This window comes from Heliangelus exortis, chromosome 1, assembly GCF_036169615.1.
Source record: "Heliangelus exortis chromosome 1, bHelExo1.hap1, whole genome shotgun sequence".
NCBI classification, from domain to species: Eukaryota; Metazoa; Chordata; class Aves; order Apodiformes; family Trochilidae; genus Heliangelus; species Heliangelus exortis.
The window spans coordinates 134438514-134451093 of record NC_092422.1 but is presented as its reverse complement, the minus strand read 5'-3'; the positions used below and the strand labels follow the sequence as shown (position 1 = coordinate 134451093).

The window sequence follows — 12580 nt, the reverse complement described above, 5'->3', positions numbered from 1 at the left end:
TACTGTTACCTCTTTCTTCCAGCTTCAAAATAAGTTCCCACTCTTTTGATGCTGTGGACTGGGTTTGTGTTGCAAGGGACGATGCTGTTGCTGTCTACTTTCCACCTCATGAAGGCAGTGGGCAGCTACCTCCCTCTCTGTCAACAGGGAGCTCTGTCAAAGAGAAATGCCAATATTTGTCTAGCTAGGTTGTTTTTTTTTTTTTAAAATTGCTCCAAGTTCTTCTCAGAGGAGTGTGCATTATGTATTGTGCATTTGCAGGGCTATGTCCCTCAGGAGTCTGAAACACTGGGGCCCAGTCTGCCCAGTCTGTAAGAGCAAAGCTCCAAACAAGCAGTAAGAAGTGTGGAAGCCCATTTAGCAGAGATAAATTGTTGTCTGGCTGTTTAAGGCAGCAGATTCTCCTTTTATTTCCAACCTGGAACAGGGGGTGGTTGAGTCACATCTGTGAGTTCACCAGGCAAGGTGGCATCAGAACTGGGACTGAAACCCAAATTCCTGGGAGCCCAGTTATGCTGTATTGTTACTGAGTTATTCTGTGTTCGTAAAGGCTCTTGAGTTTTATAGTATAAGGAGTAAAGAGAATGCAAATTAATTAGTAGGCTTTTCAAATTCTTCTTGAGACTAAGCAGGAGTAGCTTCCTGAAATGGTCCCATAGTAGCCGCTCTGTTTAATCTCAGCAGTATTTTTCCTTCAGTTTTAGATCTGGATATCATTAATTTAAGTGCAGAAGATCATAAAATCTCTCTCCTCTGTTCATCGTTCTGTATCATATTCACCTCAGGGGCTTTTATAGAATTACATTTTTTATAGATCTTTTCACCTTAAGCAGGGAATTGTAGGGACTTGTTGTAAGTCTAAGTTGTAAGGACTTTATTCAAACAGCTTGTAGTTGTATATGCCTGTATTTATGTACAGGTACATACATGCATGTGTGTGTAATATTTTGGTGTATTATTTCCTCAGTAACATGATTTAACAGACAGCATTTTTACAGCAACAGAACAGAGAGTCTACAGGCAAAAAGGCTGTCCTAAACCCAACTAAATGGACCATGCTAATTGTTGAAACACTGGGTGCTCTGTGCAGTATCTGTTTTAAAACAAAGCAAGTTGTTCCCTCTCAAGTGTTTGCTTTCTTGGCCTTTTAATTGCCTTAGTAGAGATATTTCAATGGAATTCATGGAGTGGAAAGGCTCTTCTGGCCTGGCAGGCCAGGGGCACTGTGGCCCCAGGAGAAGCAGAAAGGGGACACAGAGCTGGCAGCAGTGTTTGTCCCAGGGCACCCAGAGGTCAAGGATGCTTTTGCTGTTAAATCGATGGGCATGGGAGCAGCTTTATGTCTTCCTCTTTCATTGTTCTGCCAGGCTGCATCAAATCAGACCTGGAGGTACTAAATGAGAGGTTAGGCTCTTCAACATTCCCTTGGGGTCAGTCTCCGCTGTGACTGCCAAGAGAGAGGTTTTTGGGGGGAAGTCTGTTTTTTTAGGGCCTGCAGCATTTCTCCATGAGCTCAGACCTCTGTTAGCAGGGTGGGATGCTGGAGAAATTGAGTGCACAGGGCAACATCAAAGGCAGCTTGAATGAGAGTCATATTGAACCTACTGTGGCCCTCTTTTGTGAGAGGGAAAGAGCTTGCCCAAAACTGTGGAAAGCCCTTGGCTGAATCAGTGGACTGGGTTGCGGCAAGAGAAATCTTTGTTTCTATCCTAAAAGATGTTTGTTCACCCCAAGTGAGGCCACATCCATCCCAGGTTTAGCGCTCCCTCTTCCCATCCTCACTTCAGGGCATGTTCTTTCCCCATGGGACCCATTTCCATCTTCCTCCAGCATCCACGCAGTCTTCACCTCACCCTTTCAGGGTCAGGGCACAGCCTCCCAGCAATTCCTGCAGCGTGGGTTGGTGTCTGGCCTCAAGCCATGCTGACAGAGGCACATGGTGGCCTCAAGGTGCAGGGCAATCAGGAAGAGGGTTTGTAAAGGCCTTCCCATCGTGCAGTGATTTTGTTGTGTCTTTTTTTAAGAAGCTTAACAACAGCCCATCTTACTTTACAAGCGTGTGCATACAGCTTGATTGTTTGGGTGTAGTTTACTATGATTTGGAAGTCAATTAGTACCCGTTCAGTTCTTGGCGGCTGTGGAGGGAGAAGGGCTGCCAGGTTAGCCCCTTCTCCATTGTGCAAGCCACTACGGGGCTCTTTTCTGTGGCCTGGCCCACGGCTGGACTCCTGGTTGTTAGCACTTACGTGCCAATTCTTGTGTTAAATTAAATGTGCTTAGCATTTGTAGAGCTGGGGATGTAATGGTTACTAATACTGTATGGTGTTGTTTCCTTCTCTGAGTTCATAGTGAGGGAAATTCTTAGTTTGAGCTGTCTCCATCTGGAGATGCGGGCAAATTCTGTGCTGTGGGCACATTCAGAAGTTTTACAGCTGGATCAGATAACTACAGAATGATTCTACTATTTTTTTTAAGCATTTCTTGTACTAAGCACTGGGCAATAATACAGCAGACATTGTAAAAGCACTGTTTGAGTGAAAGCTGCAATATTTTAAAGGATAAACATGTGACTGTTGCTGTCAGATGGGAATTTCTCTGTCATGTAAAATAACATGGTAATGTAAACATGCAGATGAACTAGAAATTGGCTTTTTTGATTAGTGAATTGCTAGCAAATTGTTAATTGCCTGGAGCTGAATGGAAACAACCAAATGGGCAACCAAGTTAAGTGATGAAATTATATTTTGCAATCCTTCACAACTTGCATCATATGAAAGCATCATACATGCAATCAGCTGGACAGAGGAACAGAGCAATTGCAGTTTGGAGCTCAAAATAAAGTAGTGACCTGCCTGATTGTCCTACTTGTTACCCTGTAAGATATGACTACGAATACATAAGGTGTTTTAATTTCTATTTATCTCAGATTTTAATTTATTTAATGTGAATTTTTAATACATTTGTAGTTCTTCTAGGGAACCAGTCCCCCTTTCCTGTCATTTAGTTTTCACTTACTTATTTCCCACTCAGCTTGCTATGGAGCACTTCTGTAGTGATTACCTAAAATTGCATTTTCCCTCCTACTTAGTTGGAGGTCCTTACCATTTCTTCAGCACTGCTGTTCTTCTTCCATACTGGGCCTAAAACCCCAGAGATAAGGGACGATGAGCCCTGTGTACTGACTGCAAAAGCCTGCCTGCTTGCCTTTATCAGAGTGTACTGTCACTGGAAGTGACTTTGTTTGGATATGCTGAATTGCGGCCTACATTTCACAGGAACATGTACATTTCTGATGGAATGACTAAAAGCCTCTAGTAGCAGTTAGTCTGATCTGGAAATAATTTTTCAACAATATCTAGCCAACTGTTTCCCCAGCAACAGGAAAGGGAATCCCAAAGACAGCACAGTTTGATACAGACATCTCTTTATTTCTCCCTGTCTCTCTCCACAGCATTGCACCCAGTAGCATTTCTTCTCCAGAGATAGAAAAAAGACTGGATGCAGTTCATTCTGATGGCTGATGTTACTTGGCAATGGATTTTGTAGAGACCTGAGTGCTGGAACATGCCTGCTGACCCTCTTCCCCTCTCCTTTTCACAGGCCTGTGCAGCAGGCATTCCCTGCCAAGGCAAGGACAGCAAATTTCAGAGCCTAATCAGAATTTACTGCCACTGTCTTGACAGGATGTTTGCAGACAATGCAAGCATGAAGACAAAGGTGACACATTAAATGTAATCCAAGTGGCTAGTCAGCGAGTTGGAGGCTGCATGGGTAGACTGTGGCAGAAGAAAATGTTCTTATCCATGGTTTGTCACTCATCCTAACCACTGTCTCTCTTGTTCTCTTCCCCAGGAACGAGTGGAATATCTCTTTCTCATAATTTTTACAGTGGAAGCATTTTTAAAAGTAATAGCATATGGACTTCTCTTTCACCCCAACGCTTACCTCCGCAATGGCTGGAATTTACTAGATTTTATAATTGTGGTAGTAGGGTGAGTACCAACATTTTGTCTTTGAACACACTTGCACACACACAGACACTGGAAAGGTCTGGGAGCATGAGGGTGGGTGAATGCTTGGTGCCTTACTTATTGGTGATATTAAAGATTGCTGTCCATCATGTTTCTCTTACTACCACCATTTGTCCCTCCTGTGTTAGCACCTCTACAGACTCTATGTGTTTTATCAGGTATTGCTGTGTAATCTAAAAAGAGAGTTCACTCACTGGTCTTCTGTGGGTGTGACCTGATTCATGCTTGATTCATTATGTAGCAATGATTTACATTGAGGTAAATACTAAGGACTGACAGTCAGTTGATATACATTTTCTGTCTGATATCCCTTGCTACTTAGCCTTTTCCAAGGCTTCTAATGGTCTGCAAGACATGTAAATTCAACAGCACTTTGGGAGCCGGGATAAAAAGAGGAAGCTGTGCAAAACTGTTGGATGAAGTCAAATGCCTGAATATGCTTAAATGAAAGAAAATACCTTTGTAAATCTGTATAAGTATTAAAAAAAATAACATCTAGGCAGGAGCCTTTAATTAAGGTTAGAGTTGGATGACAAATTCTGCCATCATCTTCTGTGAACTTTTACTGTTTTTTCTTACTCTCAAAGATGGATAAAAAATTTACATCCCAGGGTTTTGTATATACAAACAAAAATAAGTTCTTCACTTGCACCCTTCTGCTGGTGATTTCAGCATTTTTTATTTTGAGTCTTTTAATGTTTTAACCTTTTTTAAGACTAATTTTACTATTGTAGATCAAATTACCACTTTGAGCAATCTTTCTAATCCTATTATTCCTCTCTGTATTTTTCAAGCTTGGCGTTTAATTTATTTGAATAAAAGCAAAATAAATACATCCTGCTTTTTCTACCTGACGTTAAGAGATAAATAAGGGGTTTGAATTGTGGTTATTGAAGGGAAGAAGTGAAGGCTAAAGTACCCCTGAAGACAAAGAGAACAAGTATTTTTTCTCCTGCGTAATTTTTCCCGTCTTCCCACTACTCCATTGTTAAAGAGTTTCATTGCCCACAAAAACCTGCAGCCTTTTCACCTCTTTGCCAAGGAAATCCTACATCAGCTCCTAAGGAAATCATCAAAAGGGACTTATCACCTCCTTCGTAATTTCTGCCTCAAAACAAAGTCCATCTAGCTTCTTGGCCATTTTTGCAGTACCCAAAAAAAAATTACATCAGCATGCTGCTGTGTGCTACCCAGCCCTCCCTACTTTCCATCATTATGGGGAAAAGTGAATGGAAGAGAATTCCTAGTGAAGGGGAGAGAGGAAACTCTGGAACCTATACTTAGTCCCAGGACCTCTCTTCCTCCACGTGGGCATAATGCTTCTCCTTACAGCAATGCCCCCTTCCCTATCTCCTTCATTCCTACCCACAACCAGAGGATCCCACAGCAAATTAGTAATTGAAAACTGGCAATTCCCCACCCCGTCCCTGGTATTGGTGTCCAATTCCACAGCTGATTCTGCCTTTGAATCCCCTCAGGTATTTCCTCTGCTTTGAAGTTTCTGCTTAAGTTCAATAAAGAATGGAGAACAAAAGCTCTCTTTCCATTATCTCTTTCCATTTTTAAGGGAAAGACTTCTTAAAGAGAGGACACACTACCTCTTCTTCCATTGGAATGCAAGAGAGCAGGGCTCCAGAAATCACAGGGCAGCATATTATATCTAGTTTAAGTGCAATCCTATTTCGTTTTCCTACTAGGGCAGTTAATCAGCAGAATGATATTCAGACTGAAATTAATTCCCTTGCCATTCACAGAAGCTGAAGCTCTTGGCTCTTGCCTCCAGGAGCTCTCAGTCTCTTGATGGGGAACAAAAAATTTAACTGGAGGGGGATTAAACAAGTATAATAAACATGACCAAGACCCTAAGGTCTCTGTTAAATAGTAACAATCTCAAGTGACAGATTCCACTTCAAGGCCAGACAGGTTTTCTTGATGTTTATCTGTTTAAACTCACTTGTACACTACCACAGCCTGGCCTCGTGCACTGCTTTTTCTCTCTACAACCCCTCTACGAAATCTACGTGGTGATACTATCTGTTCGTCTTCTGTTCTGTCTTCTTTTCCTGGGGGCTGTCTGAAACCCCTCAATGACAGTACGTTTACATTTCAGACTATTTGAATATTTTGTCAGGGAGGAAGTCTCATGGAAAAGGCTTAAAATAAATTTCAAAAAGAGAGAGAGAGAGAGGAGGAAAAAAGCAAGTGCTGGTAACATTTCTGTGTGGTGCCTTTTTCTGCGTATTGATGGAGCTACTGAAGAAAGCTGAGTACATTGGGTATGGGTGTAGTACTGGGAAGAGGGAATCGTGTTGTGTGAGACCAGACAATGATGGTATAAGACTCATACTAGAAGAAGCAAGTCCCAGAATGACTGTGGTTATTGCCATTCATGCTTGTTCTGCCTTAGGAATCATCTACATTTTCTAGGATTATTGTCCTTGCTACAAAAAATAGAAAGGCTAGGTGGGAAGTATTTCTTCAAGTACCATTGGAAGATAAAGAAGAAAAAAAAAATAGAAAGGTTTTAGATAACTTGTTTCTAAATACACCTAGTTTACACTGCTTACCACATATACCTTGATGTTATACTACATCAAAACTGACTTCCTTTATGTTGAAACATAAACGTTGATAGAAAAGAGGAAAATACATGTGTAGGAGCAGGCATAAATTTTGGAGGGAAGTCTGAGTTTTTATTAAAAAATTTTTTAAATTGTGCCTGTATATTGTCTGAGTTTTTATTAAAAAATTTGTTAAATTGTGCCTGTATATTTTCCCCTCCCTTCTGAAAATATGTCTCCTGATATCCAAAAGGATCTTAGAGTCAGTGTTTCTAACAAGTCCACAGGAATACAGAGCAGCAGCAGGGGGCAACACTGAACACAACTGCTATATTTTCTAGAGAAACGATGCACTTTAGATCTATAAGCTTGTAACAGCTTACCATTCTTGCTCTGTGGGAGATTTGCTTATTCATCAACTAAGTCTTTTAAAGCTTGATTCTAGCTTATCTTTAAATAGCCTATGACCCTGCTATAGCAGCCACCATTGAATGCTGCTTTGAAGAAAGATGCTAGTGTGTGGGTATCAATCGGAGGCTCTTAGGATAAAAACTTCATTAGTTAAGAGCAGAGATCCCACCTCTAAGCTGCCTGGTGAGGCACAACCCACAAACACTAGCTATTAGTTAAATTGTTTCCTGGTTCCATCAGTCTTACTGTTCTTCTTTTGGGAAACATTAAAAATTTCAGATGTAAGAGTGATGTCCTTTAATATTAGGCTGTTGGATGAAATTTCTCTTGAGAAAAGACTAGTTTGACAATGTTGTGCTAGAAGAATATCTGTCTTTCCTGGCAATGCTGTGGTTTTCCTGCCAAGCACATTCTCCAAGGACCCATAGCTTCTGCCAGAAAAAAAGGATGTCGTAATTTGAAAGGCAGTGTTATTTTGGAAGGTAAGCAGTGAAGGTGTTTGAAATGCATCTGGAATTCAGAGCAGACTGGAAAATGTGGTCAAAGTATATGTCTTTCTGAAAATCTATGTGGAGTTTCTAAGGGGCAGATTCAAACACTTTCGCACTCACAAATCACAGGTGAACTGTAAAGCATAATGAAAAATATAATTGTAATTTACAATTTCCTTATATCAACGAGAATTCTTTCAACTGTGTTTTTTCTGCTGGTTTTTAGCCTTAGAAATACCAAGCCTTCTGTTTTCTTTTTACGCTGTGGAGGTCCTTTACAAGTTCTTTTTTAATGCTATAAAAATCAGTGTGCCCTCCCCACAGAGGAAGAAATGAAGAGCTGTAAGCAAGTTACAGCCTTATGATGCTGTTGGGGTCACCTAGCTAAGTGAAAACTTTTTTGATGTTTCAGATGTCAAAAGGGAAACAGAAAAAAATAAGAAAAAGAGCCAGTCTAGCTTCATACCTTACAAGTAAATGTTAAAAAAAAAATAGAAAATGGACTATGTCCACACACCCATGTGTGAGAGAAGTTTATTTTATACTTTATAGTTCATGTGAGCTGAATATATTTAGTTTAGCTGTAGTCATGTCACAAGTACAATTCAGCAATCAAGATGAAGATGCTGTTAATTGTGTTACATCAGTGGAAAGTGCTATCATGAAAAAAAAATGGGGCGTGAACTTAGACTGGAGGAATGTAGTCAGCTGGAAGGAAATAAGATAGATTTCTGTATTTTTTAATGATATTTTCTGTGGCCACAAGGATTCTCAAGGATTCAATTTGCACAATTGCTGACTGAGTTCCTTGAGATTTCTTGTTCTGAGATTTGCAAGACAGCTGAAAAACCCCAGGAGACAAGGACTGATGTAGAGATGTGTCACTCACCATCTAGTGTGGGAATTCTGTTGACTAGGAAGATAGAAACATTTGAATTAGAAATAGAGCACATTCCTAATGTTTAATCACTAGCTTACTGGAAATACATTAGGCCAAATTTGACCTACAGTGTTTCTATTATGAAGACCAGCAGAAAATTACAACTGTATAATTTGTGTACGCAGCTCAAGAAATGCATACATTCCAATAATTCATGTTCTTTGCATCAGCCCTTGTTTATCTCTCTCTGTGATATCTGTACTCAACACAGTATTTTTCATAGGCCCTTTTTTTGTCTTCTCTGCATCCTGCTTCTTAGTCTGCAACACCTACAAACTCAGCATCCAAACTCCCCACATGGTTTTCCCCACGCTTGTTACCCAGTTGTTAAATCTTTCTATAGTGCTTGAATTTGAGGCTTTGAATAGATGCAGTTAGGAGTTCCTCAGTCACTGCTGACAAGTTTTATAAGACTTTTGATATGAGGTTTTGGTTTGTTTTTTTTTACAAACTACTTAAGAAACTAATTTCACATTTGCCCTCCTCTAATCCATGTTTTTGCTTGGATTTAGTGCTGGGGAAATGTGTGTGGCTTGAATCTACCCTTTTCTATGCAGGGCAAACTCCCTATGCTTGTGTAAATTTTAACCATGGATTGCAGGGATTGGAACTCCTTATTAAAGGAATCAAGCAGCTTGGTCTCTGCTTGATATGCAAGTCTGAGGGGCTCCCTGTGGAATATGTCCGTCAGGGCATATGGATGAGATCCTGACAGAGGCACTGCAGACTGCAATATCTGAGGGAGAAATCAGTCAGTGCTGAATCCAGGACACTCCAACCAGGTGCCTTCTGGCATCCCAGGCAGCTTCTTTAAAGCTGTGTCTGGTGTCCTCCACAGCATGCTATGGGCCGTGGGGTTTCTGCCAGTGGCAGACAAGCTTTTATACAGAGCGCCAAGCATCCATTTAGACTGGAACAGCTTTTAATCTCTACTGAATTTGGCTGGATTCAAGCTGATGATTTCAAGGCTGAAAGCAATGTCATTAGCAAATTCATGAGGAATCCATCCTCCCCCAAAGGTACTAATGTTTTACCAGAAAAATAGAAGCTGCTTCCTGAAAGCTAATTTATTAAATCAAGTTCTTATTAACACACAGGGTGAGCCTTCAGCTCTTTCACAGAACATTGTCTTTTCTATCTTGCTCTGTATTTTCAAATCTGTTTTGAGTGAGACATCTTCTCCTAAAGCAGCTACTCCTACTAGCCAAGATAAAACATTAAGACGGTATAATAAAACATTCTAATAAGACTCCTACAGTTTTGTGATTTCCCTAGCCAATTCATTAGGAGATTTACACATGGATCTGTGTATCTATGCATACTCCCTTACCTAAAAATTTGCACCTTGAAGAATTTCTGAGCTTTCCACCACGTCTTACCTGCAGTGACCTTGGTGAATCTTAATTCCTTGTCAAATGGGTGACAGATAATTAAAGACTCCAATTGTTATGAATGATATTTGTACTTTCTCTCTTTTCATCCCAAATCTCACTATGTCCAGACTGTTTAGTAAGGAAAACCTGCAGATTGCCTTCAGAATCTGACCTACGTGCTTTCTGTTGGTGATGGTTTAAATCTGGCACAAGGCATTGCCAGGATGGCCATTTTGAAGCAGCTGGCACATCCCAGCTTGCAGGGCAGGAAGCAAACCTCCATGTGGCACCAGGCAGGCCAGTCACTGGGGTGCTCTGTATCTGGCTGCAGGAAGTCATTAGGCTGAAGGAGGAGCATCCTGCATTTATGTCTACTCCATAAACAAGTGTTCTGCAAATGGTATAGACATCACCATGGCTATGGCATATGGGAAGAGTCTGTCTCTCCTCCACCATATGCAAATGTCAACTAAGATGTGTGACACTCTTCACATGTCTGTGAGATAGCTTGGGTGATGTGATGATGATGATCTGTGTTCCTGTTTAGCCCAAGCCTTGCTGTCTGCCTACAGATTGTTTCCTCTTTCTTTTTGCAGGCTTTTTAGTGCAATTTTAGAACAAGCAACCAAAGCAGATGGGGGGAATTCAATAGGAGGAAAAGGTGCCGGATTCGATGTTAAAGCACTGCGGGCTTTCCGAGTATTACGTCCCTTGCGACTGGTGTCTGGAGTTCCTAGTAAGTATCATCATTGTTTTTCTCTTATGTATAACATGGGACAATTTGTATAACAATTTTGAAGATGGAGTGTGATGCAGATTATTTTGGGAGTGTGTAGGAGGCGTTTTTTAAAATTAATGCAGATTCATGATAAGCTTAATCAAAGGATAATACTAATCAAAGGATGACCAAATAAGAGCTGAAGGGTAATGAAAGTTTCATTGTGTGTCAATCTGATTGTCCAACCTTTGTCAACAATGAAAGTTTGACATCCAAAGTTTTCATTATTTCAAGCAAGAAATCCTCTAAATAGTTGTGTTGTCACAGTGCATTAATTGGTATTATAAGTATTTGAACTTGATGGAAGTGCTGCATGGTCATTTGTGTTGGTTTTGGAGGGAAAGGAGCTTTTTCATTTTCTTCTTTGCACGTGATGTTTTGATCAAGAGTGCTGGGAACAATTTAGAACCAACAGGACATAGGGCAATGAGATAGTCATATTCTCTGACAGTCTTCTTTGCTTAAATTATTTTTAATGCCTCTGAGAAAGTCCTCAAGCAGCTCTTGATAGTCTAAAACCCATTTTCTTATTTATAGTGAAGGTATGAGTAACTGGAAGTCGGGAAATTCTGTTTTGAAGGTGGAATATGGGCATCACAGTGTGGGAGGGTTATATCATTTGGCTTGAGAATTTCTTGTAGAGGTGATCTATTGACCTTTTGGAGAGAGCATTAATTGGAAGCTGTCATTGCTCTCCGTGTTTATAGCAATGAGATGCAGTTAGCAGAAAAGGAGTTAATCTCCAAAATAGCTCTGGAGAGGGCTTTATTTATTTTCATTTGTGAAGCTTGCTTGTTTGATATCTTAAAGTGCTTCTAACCTTAGTAATTCAGAAACCTTGAGTCAAGTTACCATAAACTGTGAGATCAGCTAAAAAATCATGATTTATTTGTTTGGGGAAAAAAAAGTATGAGGTTCTTTGGCTTATTTTCTGACTCATGAGGTTACGTTGAAGCCACATTTGCAGGCTTTTCTACACAACCATTGAGGGCAGAAACTTTTTAACTGAAAGGTGAGAATCTTTGTGGCAGGAGCTGAAGCACTGATAAAAGCACAAAAAGTACTGAGACAATTGAAAGCACCACTATTTGGTCTCATAAAAAGTAATTTGTGATAATCTGTCAGAGAGGCCTCATCTTGTGTCAAACTTGGGGTTACTTTGAGCATCAGTGGGTGGATAGAAAATATTGAAAAATAAATGAATTAGACAACTAGGACCTTCCCCTCTGATACAGAATTAACAGCCACCATTCAAGCCACCTCTACTGGGGATTACTGCATGGCTTGATTCCTGCAGATAATCGTGTACCATGCAAATTTTCAGTCCATGCAGAACGCAGATCTGCTTTTGACTAGATTTGTCTCATGAAGCATATTCAATCTGTGGTCTTCAATCTGCACTAGAAGCAGTGTCTGTAAATTACTGTCTGTAAATTAAAGTTTTGTTGTTCTTTCCTAGTTCTTCTCTGCTCGGAGTCTTTTGTCCCTTCCTAGTTTTGACCCCACTGTATGATAAAAGGAAGGTACTTGAATATAAACATTAATGAACTGGAGGTTTCTTGGTGAGATGTGGTTCACACTGGGATGTGTTCTGCAAGTTGTTCAAGTATAGGATGAGCTTAACTGTGCTTCTAGTTCTTGTTGTTTTGGAGAACATGTTCCCCAAGACCAAGGTCTGTTGTTACTACTTGTCAGGCCTCTTGACTAGTGCTCTTAGAGGACTAGGGGAAGCTAGGGAGGGACCCAAATCTGACACAGTTCATACCCATGTACATATATGATCTTGATCCCAGGGGACACTACCTAATAGTCCATTTGTGGGCTTTCTCATCAAAAGAAGTATTTAATTTACACCAGAACAGATCAAGGTGGACTGATACAAGACAGCAAATGTTTGGTCTAGACATTGAAATGTCAGTCCAGTGTGAAGCAGACAAACCATAAACTTGACCTGACAGACATCTCTATTAATCACTCTGACTAGGGTTCTATTTA

General features: G+C 40.4%; 1 protein-coding gene across 29 annotated transcripts in view; it reads left to right on the top strand.

Annotated features, from left to right (window-relative positions):
- The window catches only part of CACNA1C (calcium voltage-gated channel subunit alpha1 C), a 475146-nt gene that overhangs the window by 275576 nt on the left and 186990 nt on the right, over positions 1 to 12580 (top strand). For all 29 annotated transcript variants that reach the window (XM_071767749.1, XM_071767851.1, XM_071767801.1 and 26 more), the window contains exons 4-5: positions 3853 to 3992; positions 10404 to 10543. In XM_071767749.1, coding sequence (XP_071623850.1) covers positions 3853 to 3992; positions 10404 to 10543 — 280 coding nt within the window. The remainder of the gene's footprint in view (positions 1 to 3852; positions 3993 to 10403; positions 10544 to 12580) is intronic.